At 26.6% G+C, this 17691-nt stretch overlaps 2 protein-coding genes across 2 annotated transcripts; one reads left to right on the top strand and one right to left on the bottom strand.

The window, feature by feature from the left end:
- Window positions 1-1251: 1251 nt before the first annotated feature.
- LOC107172133 (COMM domain-containing protein 3) lies at window positions 1252-5298 on the top strand. The gene is made up of 5 exons (XM_015522412.2): window positions 1252-1572; window positions 1714-1895; window positions 3647-3921; window positions 4161-4368; window positions 4962-5298. The coding sequence occupies exons 2-4, from the start codon at window positions 1745-1747 to the stop codon at window positions 4332-4334; spliced, it is 600 nt and encodes a 199-aa protein (XP_015377898.1). The 5' UTR covers window positions 1252-1572; window positions 1714-1744; the 3' UTR covers window positions 4335-4368; window positions 4962-5298.
- On the bottom strand, window positions 3983-8817 carry LOC107162588 (mitochondrial 2-oxoglutarate/malate carrier protein-like). Its single transcript, XM_089223024.1, has 5 exons — window positions 8304-8817; window positions 7957-8196; window positions 7579-7883; window positions 4958-5057; window positions 3983-4878 (listed from the first exon to the last, which is right to left on the bottom strand). Exons 1-5 carry the CDS (start codon window positions 8360-8362, stop codon window positions 4659-4661), a joined length of 924 nt encoding a protein of 307 aa, XP_089079150.1. The 5' UTR covers window positions 8363-8817; the 3' UTR covers window positions 3983-4658.
- Between the last annotated feature and the right edge of the window lie 8874 nt (window positions 8818-17691).

Consider the following 17691-nt stretch of genomic DNA (forward strand, 5'->3'; position numbering starts at 1 on the left):
TACTAAATACCTTAAAAATACCTATTATAGGTACTTAGTGAGTAATGGATAGTACAGTGCATTAAAATAGGATAATCGCTGGAGATAGATAAAGACGTTATTGCATTTATATTTAGAACGATTAGAATATTATAATGCAAATGAAAAATACTCAAAACGAATAAAGAAAATAATATTAGTTATTGATTTAATATTTTGAATTAACTAATTTAGACTAAAAGTTCATACAGTATATTACCTATATGCACTCGAAATCAATTTAAATAATCTGATAATTATAAAATAAAAATACAAAATAAAATTTTCACTTTTGTAGTAATTATGAACTAGTAATGAATCATTATTCGTTATTGAGAACCCAAAAAGTAATACACTTACATTGAAATCCGGGCCCTATTAATAAATATTAAATAATCATATTTATTAATTTTTCGATTAAAATTCTGGCGGTGAAAATATTATGATTACGCGGCGTCGTGGATATGCAACTAAATGTACACTACTGGTAATATTATGCAGCAAGGAAACAAACAATAAAATATAGGTAGTGTTAGAAGTGGGTCTTGGTGTAACTCATAATTAAATGTTTTATTGATCGTAGCCGCTGTGGCAAAAAATATTTTAAAGAGATCAGAAAGAAACAGACATTGGAACACATTACACAATTAAAATTCAAGAACAATCATAAAATGTAAAAAAATGTTATAAACTTGACTAATAGAGTATCTACTTACCTATTGCTAAATATATTGTCATTATTATTATTATATAATATTATATTGGCCTATTTCACCATTAATTACATTATGTACAATAAATAATCATAAACACCGATATGAGTGATCAATGATTTTGTGTTCATGGCCATGAGAATAGATAGAAGTTATAATTTGTATGACTAAAAGAGTATGGTTTGCTATGTGCAAAATATAAAAGCAAAATATAAAATAATACATTACATAATTACAACATAACAACCTAGGTATTAGATATTTAGATTGTTCCATGATCAATTATTAAACGAAGATCAAAGTGGATCAATCCAATCTACCTTGTTATTTAAATGTAGTATTTATGACAACCGCCACGAGCGCTTTAATCGTTATCTACCGCAGTGTAAGCCGTAACAAATAAGGTAATAAGGTATTATTATTCCTAACGGCCTATGACGTATAGTAACGTGCTATCAATAGTGCCCACCTTAGATCATATACTACTATATCTAGTAAATGATCTAAGGTGCCCACGATATGAGAAGCATGGCTAAATAACCAAGGCGAGAGTGGATAAGTTTCTTATCTTGAAGAGATTCATGTTAATATTGTTAATTGGTTAATTCTAAATTTTATTTTTGCTTAATAAATTAATTAACAAGTATTAAGTAAAAGTGTGAAACATGCAATTGAAAATATAAAGAATTATTTTTAAAGTATTTTACATAAATAATAAATCATTCGTAATATTTTATAATAAGTACGGTATTATACATAAGTCTATATATTAAAGTCAAAGTACCTATTATGGAATTAACTAAACAATATTTTTTAATCGTAGATCTGGACATGAACTGAGGTATTAAAATTTATATCTGAATTATTTATTTGGTTATGATACATCATTATATAATAATATATTATTAATTATTAATTAAAATAAGATATGTAGGTTTCTAAGAACTTCCAAATTTAAATTTGATCATATTTATTGCTGTAGTGAATATCCAACAAACTTATTTAAAGCCAAAATGAATATATCAACTGAAATTGAACTGGGGCTGAAGCGGTTGTGTAATCCAGCACTGATAAACGACAAATGTTTCCAGACATTACTACAAAAGGCTGAAAATATACTGGGAACATTGTTAGATGATACTTCAGGACAAACATTTGACAATGGTAAGAACGGAGTACCTTACTGAACTAATAATCTATTTCGTTATTTTAGAATAACTAATAATTTACTTAGTTTACCTATTAACTTGCGATAATTCATTGCATTGATTTTATAAGAACAATATTATAAAACTGTATTATAGATATATTCACATAATGTCATAATGATAACCTTTTTTACAAATTATTATAATTTAAGATAGTATTTTAATATGCTATTTAAATAAAAAAAATTCCTAAAATACCTCAAAAATTAACATATGAACTTAAAAATTACCACATCGTCTATTTAAATAAATTTTGATATTATAATAAATAATAACTATAATTAAAAATATAAAATAAAATATATTTTATAAATACATTTTTTATCACTTATGTAATGTTTAACAATTTGTGTGATGATAACATTTTTCTACATAATTTTTACGTAGGTAATGTAGAAAGATTCTGGTAGAAATTCAAAATTATATATTTTTTCTAAAAAATGTCTTAATCTTGAACTATATTTTAATTTAGCAATTAGAGGTACATCTGATTATAAAGTTTTACTTAACAATAAATTAAATATTAACTGATCATTATTATTTGTTAAATTAACCATTAGGCATCAGTACTTTGTTATTTTCTTTCACTTTATTCAGTTTTCATTGAAATCTACAAACTTGCTTATCTTGACTAATGTTTAGGTAGTTGAAAACTTCCAATAACCAGAGCCTCCACATAGGGAGGAGGGGTCAAAAGGACCCATGGTACTGGGGCCCGGCATTGATGCAAATAATTACTTCAATATGTATTAGAAAAATGTTACAAAATTAATTGTTATTTAAAAGGTTATTTGTATTATTGTTATATATAAATATATATATAATTTGTATTATTGTTACCTGCAAGTAACAATAATACAAACTTTTTTTTTAAATCTAAAATTTAAGAAAATGACCGACCATATTTAAAAAAATTTAAACTCATAATAATAACCTGTATGATGAATAAAAAACAAACATAAATAAATTCTTGATTAAAATAACAAAATTTCAATAGCTATTTAATGGATTTTAGATCCACTAGTCGTTCAAGCTCTGTTTATTCCCATTTGTTGAACGCCCTATATCTTTAAGCGTTGAAGTATTACATTTAGTTCTCTAATTGAATCTAATGTGTTAATCTGTTTATTGATGGTATGTTTTATTTCTCTTAATTTTTAATCCTTCACCTAACGCCATTCTTTACACCTTATGTTGGTTACGCTTCTTTTGTGGTCTCAAAAAAGTTGTACTTATCAATTACCTCATTAAATCGGTTAGTAGAGACGATTGAGTTATTAAACATATCATTAATTAGTTGGATTTCTTTTTAATTGTTTTTCTTACCATATACATTTTACATATATATTAATTTTAATTTCAATTTACTTTTATCATGAATTTGTATAGTAATACAATTTTTATAATAGAAAAATTTTAATTTGACTTCACTTATTCTGTTATATACAGGTTAAATAGTACTTTTAAACATTTTATTTTTATATAATAATTATAAATTATAACAAAGATAAAAATTGTATGTCCTATTTTTTAATGTACCGAAACATAATGTTATTATTAAGTTGTTTAGGATAAATTTCAGAAATGTTATTAAAGGTTATAATTCACTTATTTATGTATATAATTATACAAATATATATATACTTTCATTAACGTTAACTTAAATTTTAAACTAATAATTTTTGATTAATATCTTTATCATTTCAGAGTCTACCATAAGCATTACTTCTAAACAAGATATTGCTAAAGAAGCTTTTGCTTCATTGGTAGCTCTATTTACAATTGCTAGTCGACATTGCCTGGACGGAAAGTCGTTGAATCAAACCATGCAAACACTAGTTTTGGCTAATACCGATCGTTTACCAGAGATCATTAAAACCTATGAATCTGTTAGACCACGTCTTGTGGAAGTTTCCAAGATTACCACTACATCTTTGGCTAATGTTGTTGATGTTGAATGTCGCCTCGATTACTGTGTACAAGTCAGTATATAATGTTTTTAATTTTATTATATCAATAATAATTAAAGCTATAAGAGTAATCTATTTTAAAATTATTGTCGTGTTACATATCATTAAGCAGCTTACATGCACATTATTTGCTAATCGAATTTAAATTATATCATCTAAATATAGATATAATACATATGACTCAATAAACAATGTGTTTTACTTACAAACTATAACATTAGTACAATAACAATAAATGTGTTTGTTATTAGTCTAGTGTTTTTGATGACGTATCTGAATTATTATACAAAGTGCGGCTGAAGACAATAGACAACGGTACATTAAAATACATTGACTTCGTCTGCAATACGCAGGAACTTCAAGAACTAGTGTTTAAGCTAAAAGACGCAGTACGGCATTTAGAAAAAATTGCTTCAGCCAGTTAAGATTCACAATATATTTTATCATATTCAATCTATAGTATGTATTTGTTCATTCCTAATTTTTCTTATTGGGTACATAATATATTTTATTACAGTCTTAAATCTTAATATATTATATACTGTAGATTTATTTAAGACATTAAATTTAATAAATATTGATTGGGAAAAAATTCACTTTTAACAATAATAAACAAAAAAAAAAAAATAATAAACAGAATATTTAACATAAAACAATAAAACTAAAACAAAAACAAAAATTATAAATTATAAATCGTAAGAATGTACCTATGGATAAATTATTTATTTAGTTAATAACTATTTTAATATTTATTTTTTTGACTGACGTTCATACACGGCAACTTTATATGCCTCATTGAACTTTTCTAAAGCTATAAATGTTAATACGGTATGAGGTCCAATTCTAGCAAAATATGGCACAATGCCCTTCCACAAATTGAGGAAACCTTCATTCTTCACAACTTTTACCATTGCATTTATTGTGCCAGTATATTCTGGTACTCCATCAATAATTTTCATGCTTTGGATTCTATAAAAACAGAGTTTGGACAATCATTGCATATTTTGTCATTATACAAATATTTTATTTAATTGTATTATATTCATACCTAGTTTTGGCAATATCTACTGGCAGTGAAGCTACAGTTGTAATGGCACCGGAGGTCATTGATGAAGCAAAATGCAATACAATATTATCTTCGAAATAACCTACAAAAATTTCAGTTGAATAGTGTTAAATATATTATTTTTATGTTAATGATAAGTAAAACAAAATATAAGTGTTAATATGTATAACTAAATATTATATTATCGCATGTTTGAACAATTGTATCAATAAGTGATATACTCGTAATCATGGGCTACCTATTGAAAATTTCAAAAAAATGAATATGTACTTTATGGTTTTAAAATATTAAATAAATGTGTTTAATGTGGTATGACAACATAATTTTCCATTTGTTTATTATTATTTTTTTAATATATTAAGTTATTAAATAAAATTGAATAATTAATTCATTTTAAGTTATATTACCCATAATTTGTTTGTAATTTAATACAGTTCTTTTCATATATATTTATATAGGTATCATAAATCATTTCTTTATTTTTTATAAGATATTTTAACTGATATTGTTATTTTAAATCATCTAAACTTAGAAATTAAAAATATTTATGTAATTTAATAGCAATTTAACTAAAATTGTTTTAAATCAGGTATGGGCTTAAAATCCGAATCATGGATTTGCTTTTTATGTGACTTTAGACTAACAATTATTTTTAATATATGGTAAAATAAATTATTTTATTATAAAGAAAATTTAACAATAAATTAATACCTAAGTTTTATGATATAACTGGTACTTAAAATATGTTCAAAATTTGGTATATCTAATTCCGAAAATTATGTTATAAAATTAAAATATTATAAGTATATAAAAATGAGTCATTGAATAGCAAAATCAAGTTGAATTATTTGGATACTTCGGATAATCTATGATATCAGAATATGCCCATCACTATTATAAATACACTGTAAAAAGGGTAATATTTATTTTATATTTTATATTTATGTCATAGTATCAATTTTTTCTTTCTGACATTAAAAATAAAAAAATAATACTTTAACTATAAGTATTGACTTAGTCTTTAGTACAACAATTATTAATTATTTATCTTTGAATGAAAATGGCTAAAATTATAGGTCATACTTGACCTATTAATGAAATAAAATAAGCATTTAGGTACACAATTCCCATATTTTTTATTTCTGATTTATTATTAATTATTATTATTTATATCTAATGAGACGTTTTATAAAAAATGTTAAATGTTCAATATTACTATATTTCAATTAATTTGATAATAGGCTAACTTAAAAAACTATTGAAAACTTATAAGCAGTGATTATATAATAATTTACGTATTTGAATTAAAATTATAGTCAATGTTCTGAAAATTATAATAAGTAGTAAATTAGTGTATTGGTCAAGAAATCATGTCATGCAAAAAAAAAAAAAAAGTAATCTTTTAATAATTCAAAAGAATTGTAATAATATATCCCACATTTAATATCTAGAGATAAGATTACTTCAATTATTATTTAATGTTTCCTTCTAGAAATTTAAATGTATTTTTATGAACATAACTGTATCTTTTTTATAGGATGTTAAAATGAAAAAAATAAATCAAATACAAATTGTGGGCATTTTTTAATTCTAGGTACCTATACTAATTTATAAAATGAATTCATATGATACAATTAGTTATATTTTTATTCTATAAGGAAAATTTTAATAGAACTTAATTAATGATTGTCTGTGAATTATAAAATTTAAATAATAAGCGTTCATTTTAAAATAATTATTTTTTGAATGCTTAATGTTTTTTTTTTCGGAATATAAGAACAATGTTAATACAAGAAAAAATTACATGAATAAATACAGCTTGTGAAGCTTTATAATATATTAAATAACAATTACATTAGCTAAAAATATAATAAATATTAATTTAATTTAAAAATAATAAGTTGGAAACTGATTTATAAAATAAATTCGATACAAATTTCAAAGTGCATCTTATGAATAATTTTTTTTTCTATTAATTATAATTGTTGAAAGAAGATAATATTACTAGTTCTACTGCTATTGTTTGTTTTCTTTTAGCTTAAATAGCTTGCAGTTAAAAAATTTTTATAAGTGATTATTTTAGAATTTACATACAACTTATTAATTACTAATCTTATAGTTTGATCCATAGACATATTATAAAGATATAGACTGATAGCCCAAAGACAATTCCAGGGAACATCTTTTTTAGAAAAAGATAGCATAATATACTTTAGTTCCCACCATATATATATATATATATATATATATATATATATATATATATAGCAGCACAGGTCTATTATTGACTAAATTATGTCTATTTCTGTCTAAAAATATTGACACATGACAATCTATAACAGCACGTCATGATGAACTGCAGATCCATGTATTAATTTAATATTATACACATATTTTATTGTTGTGATTAAGTCACAAATCCAAAATGTTACCTATAAACACACTGGAATAATATATTATTTGTTATTAGGTACTTCATATTAATTACCCAATACTTATGATTAAATATGGGAACACTTATAAAAATCCGATACCAATTATTTGTTTTTTGCTAGATTTGAAATATAGATATTATGATTATCTTAAAAACAGTCTTAACTCACCACTCTTAAGGTAAATTTCTTTAGATTGAGAATATGATGCAAGTTGAGCCATATTGACAACAGCTGCCCTTCCCATTGTGGCAATACATCCTCTCCACCATGTAGCAATACCTTCTTCCCTAGCAATCCTGGCTAATGCGTTGAACACACTAGTATAACCACGTCTTTCAGCCAATGGTAATTGTGCGTCTGACGTCATTCGTATGAGCGCTACTTCAGCCGGAGTACCGACAGCAGCGCCAGTCACTCCAGATATTGATGCTAAGCCCAGTTTTACCAATAAGTTTGGTGGTTTGTTGTCTTCCCTATAGGAATAGACAACAGACGCGTTGTTCATAGCACAGTGTGTGAATGCAAGTGTATTCTGACAACACTCACCCGGTCATAATTGTGAACAACGAGTTGTACATGCCCAACCGTGTGGTCGAGTACGTAGCTTGTCTGAGGATGCCAGCGGACAATCCAGGGTAAAAAGCTGTCACGCCCTTCTCTTTGATCATAGAACGGACAATACCGCCCATGGACTTTTGCGCTTCAGTGGCGGTGACGTCGCGTCCGGCCATCTGCATGCGGTTCTTCAACACATCCAACGGATGCACTATGACGGTGGCCACGGTCCTGTAAAACGTGATATGTCATAAACTCAAAGCAACAGACCCAACACTAGTGACGAATAATAATTTGATTGTCACGGGCCGTGCGAGTTGGATGGAGCTGGTACTTACGCGGATAGTCCACCGTTGAAGAACTTGACCAAAGGCGGCAAAGCCACGGAATCGCTCATTATGTCGCGTGCGTGAGCGTGTCCACTTGCTCAATGTAACGTTAGAGACCTTTAAAGATTCTCCTTGAACATGTCACGACGGCAATTTCTTTCACAAAAGTTCGCAACGTCTGTAGTGACCGTAGAAAACTCGAGGACTGCGTATAAACTTTTAAATGATTTATTATAGCGCGCGCCGCCGTTCGTGATATCCCCGCCAAGTTTAATTGATTCGTATTTCGTACTAATGTACTACTAATCGTAGTCGGCCAGTCGGCGTGAATTTAATGAGAGGGGAGACAATTAATAGGAAATATTAAAAACGTTCAACGGTCGCCACTCGCCACTCGAATAAAAATATAATACGCTTTTTAATTGACTGCAATAATATGGAATATAAATAAATAGATTACATTGTAATTATTATATTATCAACTACCCATCGACATAATATTATTACGAAAAATACCTATAATAATATTTTACGCATCGACGATTCTGTGTGATAACATATCGCGATGTACATTGTACACAAATGTACAGATATATAACATGTATAAGATATAAATTGGCTAAAATGGCAATAAAATGAAAATTATTATTATCTACTTCGTGCCGCTGCAAGGACACACTCGTGGGCGTGCGGTCCACCTCGGCCGCAAAAAGCGCTTTTGGTGTTCGCGCGGGAAACAGCTGATATCAGGTGTACGGTATATTATTATTGTAAAAGCATAGGTAGAACATTATTATTATTATCGTTCTATATGGTAAGTACAAGTAAGCTGTACATTAGAATGATCATAATATTCATAATATAAGTGCTGTGATTTAATATTAATACGCTATTGTTTTTCGACGGAAAAAAGCTTGACAATATTATTCAAGGTTCCAATTGGAATTAGTAAAGTCAATTTTTTAGGGTTTTTTTACTTAAGCGTTCGAAGTTCAAATTTGACGAAATTAGATTTTTAAATAAAAATAATGATTCTTAATCCAACGATTATTTTGTTTAAGTTAAAAAATATATATATCGAAGATATTGCTTTCTTCGACAATCGACATTGTCTGCTTAGGTATATTGTTATTTTTTATACACACTAGACTATAAAAAATTAATATTTTACAGTAATAATAATTATAAAGATAATATAATAAGGTATTGATATAATATGTGGTCCGTAATAACAAAGAAGATTACATCCAAAGTCATATTTTTAAAGCCCCTCCCCCATTTCAATGAAAATATGAATATAATTCTTTAAAAAAAATTGTCATCTATTTACAGCGATTGATCGAACGGTATTTTCAGTATACGTATAAAAATTAAATTCAACTCCAGAAATATTATTCATCTACAAACCTTCAAATCAAAAAATAATACAACAATAATTGGTAAGGCTTTTATAGTACTACTCTATAATATGATGTATTTCGAAGTCGGGAAATCAATTCGACAATACATGTTATTCACAAAATAAAGATACGTATACTAAATGTACAACCTATAATATTGTCAATATATCTTTATAAGTAATTATAACAATAAATAAAAGACATTTTATTTAATTAAACAACAGTTGTTATTATCCATCCTATTAAAAGTAAGTTGATTCATGCCTTTCGAAAATTTCAGGGACGGCCTAAGCATCTTGTATGTAGCTTTTTTTGAAATATGTACCGTATCTAATAATTAATAAATATTATTATTTTACCGAATCACAACCTACATCATTGTTGGATATAAATGTGTAATAATAGACATAAAATCTTCAAAAAGACATAAAGCAACATCTTGTTTCTATTATTTTATAGTGATTGAGCATTAAGGATTGCAAGAACTGTCGGATTAACGTTTTCTCAAAATCACATATTTATTCCTTAGTCTTTAAGTAGGTGCCTAACTAGAATGTGAACTACAGTAGGTAGTAGGTACCATGACCAGAATGGAATCAGAATCTAATAGAATGTGTTGAGTGTTGAGTAATCTTAGCCTTACTAGGTACTCTTTTTATGATTATATGGTATACAACACTAAAGCTGGCTAGATGTTTTTAATATTTGGAGGAAACTAACTTTTTTTTGTGGAGGAAAATGGACTATAATTGAGAAAAACAGTATCTCATTTTCGGAGGATATTATTATTATAATGGTTCAAAAATTAAAAGCTAATCTTTAGAAAAAGAGATTAGAAACTAATCAGATCAGTTTATATAATTATTACTATAGGTATTAGTCTTAGTAGATCATGTTATAGATATTGAATTATAAAACTATTTTGAATATTTTGGATCAAACTCAAAGAACTCTGAGTTAGTGAGTCGCAGGACCGGATTGGTTAGGCGAGCTACCGAGAAAATCTCGGTGGGCTGCTCAAAAAAAATTTTGATCGTAAGTGTTTGGGCAATTATTTCATAACACAAATTTGAATACATTTATTTAACTCTGTGCACTACGTCAAATCTAAATCGATTTATACATTTTTATTTGAAAAAGGCCCCTTTTAGGGCCGGTTAAAAAACTAAAACTCGGTGGGCTGATACCTTGTCTATCCGGCACTGAGTGAGTGACAATATAATATATACACCTGCGGCCTACCTATATATAAATATTGTATACATAATCATTAATTATAAAATATATTAAATATTTAGTATTCATAATCAATTGTATTGCCGTATTGGCATAATTAATATTGCATATTAATATATTATATAGATATTGCGTATAGTTACATTGTATAATTTGAATATCTCTCTCTTTTTATTAGATACAATAATAATAAGTTCAATGAATTGTATGATTAGTTCAGTATAAAAAGTATTAAACGTATCTATATGTTTTACGATTAAATATTAATCAAGCTCGAACCATTATATTTATAAATAAAACGATAAAATGCGATAGGTATTAGATATCTATTACCCATCTATCTATTAATGCCCGTATTTTTAACGGTTGTTGGTAACCACTAGGTAATAATTGAATAATAAATGTTTATAATTTACTATGCGTAGTCTATTCCTATTTATGCATATTATCAGACATCAAAACAATTATTTTATCCAATAAATAAAATTATACCTACCTAAATACATAATTAGGCTATAGTAATATATAAATTATAAATACCAAAGGTATCTATTACCTATGCCTATGCAACAAGCTTGTTGTTAGAATTTTTCTTACAGTTTAAAATATTTTATAATAGTAGGTATACCAACAAAATAATACACTGATATACTTTTTTTAGATTTAGAGATTTTCATAATTTAAAAATTATCATGACCGACGACCGTAGCCTACTAGCCTGTAGAAATGTAAAATCAGATAATCATAAATTTATTATTAAAAAACAATTCAAGTGGAAACATAAGATAAATTTACATACTTATATTACCCAATATCTTATTATAAAGCTTGCTATACACAATTATATTCAATTAAATACATCGTTATAGCTATAGCCTATAAGTAAATATAATAAATACAATAATTTGAATAATTCTATCTGTCATTGATCACTCACTTGATTCCATATTAGTTATGTGATATAATTTTTGAAGAGCTTACAGGACGCTCAACACTATAATTATTATATTACTACCTATTTCAAATGAATGTAAGTACTGAGTAAGTATAGCAAAAAATATTATCACGTTTTAAAGATACAAACTATTAAATAACAGCTTTATAGCACACTATATTCAACATTTATTTAGAGATTATAAATTATTTTTTTTTAAACCATTATCTATAGTAAGTAAAGTACTTTTGTAATAATTATACTTGTTATAGTTGTTATGCCTCCCAATTTCACAGTTATAAGCAAAAATAATAAGAAAGACTGCAGTGTTTTATCCATAATAATATATAGGTGGAAATCGAATTCTATTAAACGGTGGTGGGAGAACCGGATGATGGTGTAGGAAAATTTTTTTTAAATGCAATAAAATAATTTTTTTTTAATTTTTAAGTTTAAATTGTCTGTATCCTTTGCTCAATATATAGTTTTATCGTATAGGTAACCTACAATAATTCATTTTCAACAAACTGACTATATGCAATAGAAGCAAGTTCTCCGGTTTTATAATTTATTTTTATTATAATGACAGTCGATTGTAGCACAAAGCACTTCAAGGAAAATAAGGATTTTTTGAGTAAAATATTTACTACCCTCCATTACTAAGAAAATATTCTATTATAAATACAAGCTGACACTCGTGTCTCTAAAGTCTAGACACATAAATTATAATCAATAATTAATATAACTACGTTAGTTATATAAAAATAATAATAATAATGATAATACTTTTTTATGGATATTGTATACAATATTTATGAAGGGAAAGAATGAAAGTAGTTATTTTTTCGGGGGGAGAGACTTGAAAGGGCCTTACCACATTTTCCAATTAGATTTCTAATTTTATATTTTATTTAAAATCGATTGTTATTTGACCACACGTTGACATCTTGGAAGCATACGAGTTGTAAACTTAAATAATTTACCCTTAAATACTATTTACTACTTAATATTATTCATTTGAACTGCAAACGGATAAGAATTATATAGTTTATTTTCCACTGTTTAAACTTAAAAATATAAACTTTGGCAATGTGTTCTATCATATTATAAATACTATTTTTTTTTACAGTATTATAATTAATTATACTATAATACTGGTTAAACACGATGGATTCGAAATTTCGAACGCTCAAGGTGTACGTGATACCACATTATAATATACGAAATAAAAGCGTCAATAAAAATTAAAATAATAAAGGTAATACGGGTTTTTTTTATTGATCTTGAAACTATAAATTTCTGCTATGAAAACTAAAGCTATTAACATTACATTTAATAATAACTTATTCGACTAAAATTGAGGGAAAAATACAAATGAATACAAATAAAAAAAATAAAAGAATTAATCAATAATTAAACGAATACAATTCAGTTATTTATATACATTACAATTGTTGGTTTTATCTTATATATTAGGTTAAATATTTTTATTGATTTAAAGAATTCCACTGTGTGTTGATTTAGTTGTTGGGTTCAGAGTTATAGACCTAGACTTGTTCCTATAAAACGATTTATGTTGAATTCCTCTCTTTGTTTATTTAAAGAGATTTACAGGCTTTAACTGCTTAGGTTATTAACCAGTTTTTTTTTTTAAGTTACAATTTGAATAGGTAATTTACCAATTGCTCTCAGTCATTTCTGGATCGATAGAACAATAATTGCGCTCAATAAAATAAAACAGGTGCATATTCAATAAACGTCAATATTAATAATATTTGTACATATTTGTTCATAAAAATAAAGCTACTTGTACGACTATACCTAATAATAGATATACATATGTAATTAAAATGTAATAAATGGCTGTTATAATATTATTCTACATTACACCAAGTATATATTATACTAAATACTTTTATAAAAATGTGTATTAATACAAAAATGTCCTACAATTTAAGCAGCGAAATTGGTACACTGACCTAAAATTCAAATTTTGTTCTAGACACAACTGGTCCATGCCCTTTTATTAGTATAATTTATTTACAATACATATTAACTAAGTTAGAATTTGGTGATGAGATTGCATTTTGTGATGAATTAGATAACTTTAGGTCTTAAGAGGCTTGTTTTTTGTTGAGAATTTATTTAATATTGTACGGGAGGACGAGATATGCGCGATGATTCATATTTCTCATCTCTTTGTTTTTTGTATTGCCTACATTTTTCGAAAATATGTTTTTATAATTTAATTGTAGCGTTCGATCGCAATTAAACCGAGTGTATTAAATCCCCATTTAAACATAACCATATTATAAATAATAAGTTCACGTGTTTTATCTCAGACGATTTGTGTAAAAATTTTATTACAGACCACTTGGCTCCCTCCCGTAAATTATTTTATATTTATTTTCACACTATTACTTATTAGTTATCCTTATTATAGACAATAAAGTTATAACATTCCCTTGCAAATTGCAATGCGAGTTAATTGTTAATTAAACGGTACCTGCATGTCAAAATATTCATAATATTAATATCGTGCTATCCATATGTATTAAACAATAATAAAGTACAAGTCCTTGTCCAGTGTCCTAGTGTCCTAGCAACAAAAAAAAAACCAGTCGTGCACATACCTATGTGCTATGCGCAGTAATATTATTATGCACAAGGTCACAAACGTGTGATTACTAATTTAACATGATTTATCAATAATTCATATTATACTTGTAAACAGTAAATAGTTATAGGCGAATAATAATTATTTGTTTAAACTTTAAAGGTAGGTACATCGTACATGTATTTTAATTGTAACTATTTATATTTGATACTCGCCATCCTAACTTCATTTTATTAAAACATTCAGACATAGAATTTACGGCCAATACGGGTCAAGTACTCAAGCCTTAAGTTGTCATCCAAGTCATTAAACTGCACACACTAGTTAGGTACCAAGATACACTAGGTGTCTAAGTAATAAGTAAATTATGTAACACACGTGACTTATTGTATAAATTCATAGTTAGGTAGTAGGCAAGAATTTATTTAGATGTGCACAGCCTCCGGTTTCAGGGGCATTAAGAAATTAATTCGGAACATACGTTAAATTCACCATTAAAACCCACTTATAGTTTTACATTTTTTACTATTGGGTATCAACATTTAATTTGTATTGGTTTTTTTTTTTTTTATTATTTGAAGTTGTACAGTAAGGTACTAAGCCACTAAAGGTGTACTCTTCCACAAGCCTATAGGTTAATATTTATTATTTATAATAAAATAAAAAAAACATTAAGTACAATATAAAATATATATTTTAAAAATAATTACACTAAATCTGTAGGTACAAAACTGAAGATATTTTTTTTTTTTTTAATAGATACATCATTTAGTGTATGATGCACAAGCACAAGACGATGATAACGTTAAAAACCCAGTTCCTTCTTCGATTTGTTGACCATAAATCATAATAATATAAACGATTTAAAATAATGGTAATTTTTTTTTATAGTAGATAGGTCTATTAGTTTTATACTGGTAAATTCTATATAATCATAAAATATTTATCTACATATATTTGACCAAAAAAGTTATTTTAAAAATGTTTTACCTACAATGGTCATCATTTGTGAAAATATAATTTAACCTAGGTCCATTATTCAATATTTATCAGCCGCCGTAGCCCCAAAGAAAGTCCAGAGGAAGTATTTGTTGCCTCTGCTGCCCATATGCGCACGCCGGCCTTTGGACCATACCTATTAACTTACTTACTTACATATATTTATATAAATTCGTGGTAGACGCCAGACGGTAGAAGTTACTCCATGCTCTGTGTTTGTAACTTCACATAATCACTTTTAATATCAGAAATCAAATGTTGAATACAGTATCACAAAAACATTTTTATTATTTAATAATAATTGTTATTGACTTAATTTTTTAAATTTCAGACAAAAGTACTTTCTTGATAGGGACTCATTTCGGGAGAGGAATAGGAACTTATCTAAGTTAGGCATCAAAGTCCCCTTATTTGTTACAATAGTCAATGATGGTGTTCCTCAACATGATAAACATCGAAAGTAGTTCCATTTCATTTAAGTGTCTTTAGGTAATTGATTGTTGCAAATTTAATTTTTTTTCCATGGGTAGAAATCTATGAATTAAATAAATACATCATAAGTACAATATTGTTAGGTATTTTCTTAATTTTTAAGTATGGGATTGGGATATATGTCTTAACATACATTTTGATATACCTACTAAAAATTAATTGATAGTTAAATAAGAAGTGTTATAGATACACCTAAAATTAATATATTACCTATATATTATATAATAATCAATGTATATGAAAAGTTTTATATATATATTATACATATTATATGACTTATGATTAATCACTATTAATAAAAAAAGTTTAATCTCTTAACAGATTTCATTCACTCAACACTACTTCAGCCACGCTTCATAAATATACCGAATCACTGTACCTATCTGCAGTGTATCACGTGTAACAAAGTTCATATACATGTCACTACCAGTCATAATACCTAGTATTATACTATAATATGATTCCGGTTGTATATCTAGTTAAAATATAAAAGTCGCTATAATCTTTAGTCTGTAAACATATTTAGGAGAAGTTCAAATAGTATATTATGTAGGTATAGTTGGTAATTATTCTAACTTATGACTTATAATATTATATGGTTATAAATTTATAATATACTATAATAAAGTATAATATTTTTCATAGTATCACGCTCGAAAAAAAAAGAAAAAGGTAATTTTTGGCACGTAGCGTTCAAATAATTTGCAACCCCTGCTATAGGCTGTAGGTATTGTATCATTGTGACGTTATGCAAAATTTATAAATAATATAGGTATTCTTCCACTTTTCTAGTAATCATTATGGGTTTATCGAATATATGGTGTTAATTAATAAAATTTGATTTAGTTCTTGTGATATGCTCATCTAAGCAACCAACAATAAAATTGCTAAGTAATATATATGACATATTATGTCACCGTAAACGCCCGATCACTAGGAAAACCTAGGTTTTACTAATTAATGATAGGTTTTACTGTTTGTACTCAGTAAATGCTGAAATTCTTAATTTTATTCGAGCTTTTACTGAACACGTTGTGTAGATCATAGGATGTACAAATTGACTTAGTAAAAGCGGATCAATACACGACACATAACATTTAAACGATAAGTTACGTAAAAATTTTAATTATATATTATTAAAACAAACGGCTGACAGTTATTTAAATTTTTATATAAAATAAAAATGCATCTAATAACAGAATTATTATTAATTAATTTGTTCATATAAATTAGTAAAATTGATGGGTAGTTAGAAATAATAATTTTTTTTTTTTTTTTTATTAGAAAAGAAAATATACAATCTGTAAATATATGTACAATAAGGATTTTGATGGTTTTTTTTAACAAGGCTTGATGACGTGAGTGAAGAGGGTGCCCAGTGACACTATTTCAGAAATAATTATTTAAAATTTTTATTTATTCGCGCATGTTGTACTATTATGGAACCTGCTATAACGTCCTAACCTAGCCTTGAAGACTCTAAAGTTACAATTTCTAATGACAATAAGGTAACGAATAATACTGAAAAAATTAATGAGGACATAGACATAAGCGAGGAAAAAAATCGATACTGAGATCTACCAAAATAAAGTGGTATAGATATTATATAAACAAAAATAGACAACGATGAAAAAACAATTTTATCGAAGAAAGATGAAAATAAAAAAAGATAATGAAAGAATATTACTTGAACGTACTACTAAAATTAAATGACAACGA

The sequence above is a fragment of the Diuraphis noxia genome, unplaced genomic scaffold (assembly GCF_037042655.1).
Source record: "Diuraphis noxia isolate RWA-SAM2 unplaced genomic scaffold, SU_Dnox_SAM2 contig0003, whole genome shotgun sequence".
NCBI lineage: Eukaryota > Metazoa > Arthropoda > Insecta > Hemiptera > Aphididae > Diuraphis > Diuraphis noxia.

What these genes read in the sequence shown, in the direction of transcription:
- LOC107172133 (XM_015522412.2), top strand. Translation starts at nt 1,745, where the DNA reads ATGAATATATCAACTGAAATTGAACTGGGGCTGAAGCGGTTGTGTAAT. An exon ending in AGGACAAACATTTGACAATG is followed by an intron (nt 1,896 to 3,646) that starts GTAAGAACGGAG and finishes TTATCATTTCAG; the next exon opens with AGTCTACCATAAGCATTACT. An exon ending in GCCTCGATTACTGTGTACAA is followed by an intron (nt 3,922 to 4,160) that starts GTCAGTATATAA and finishes GTTTGTTATTAG; the next exon opens with TCTAGTGTTTTTGATGACGT.
- LOC107162588 (XM_089223024.1), bottom strand. Translation starts at nt 8,362, where the DNA reads ATGAGCGATTCCGTGGCTTTGCCGCCTTTGGTCAAGTTCTTCAACGGT. An exon ending in AGAAATTTACCTTAAGAGTG is followed by an intron (nt 5,058 to 7,578) that starts GTGAGTTAAGAC and finishes AAATTTTTGTAG; the next exon opens with GTTATTTCGAAGATAATATT. An exon ending in GTAGATATTGCCAAAACTAG is followed by an intron (nt 4,879 to 4,957) that starts GTATGAATATAA and finishes CTGTTTTTATAG; the next exon opens with AATCCAAAGCATGAAAATTA.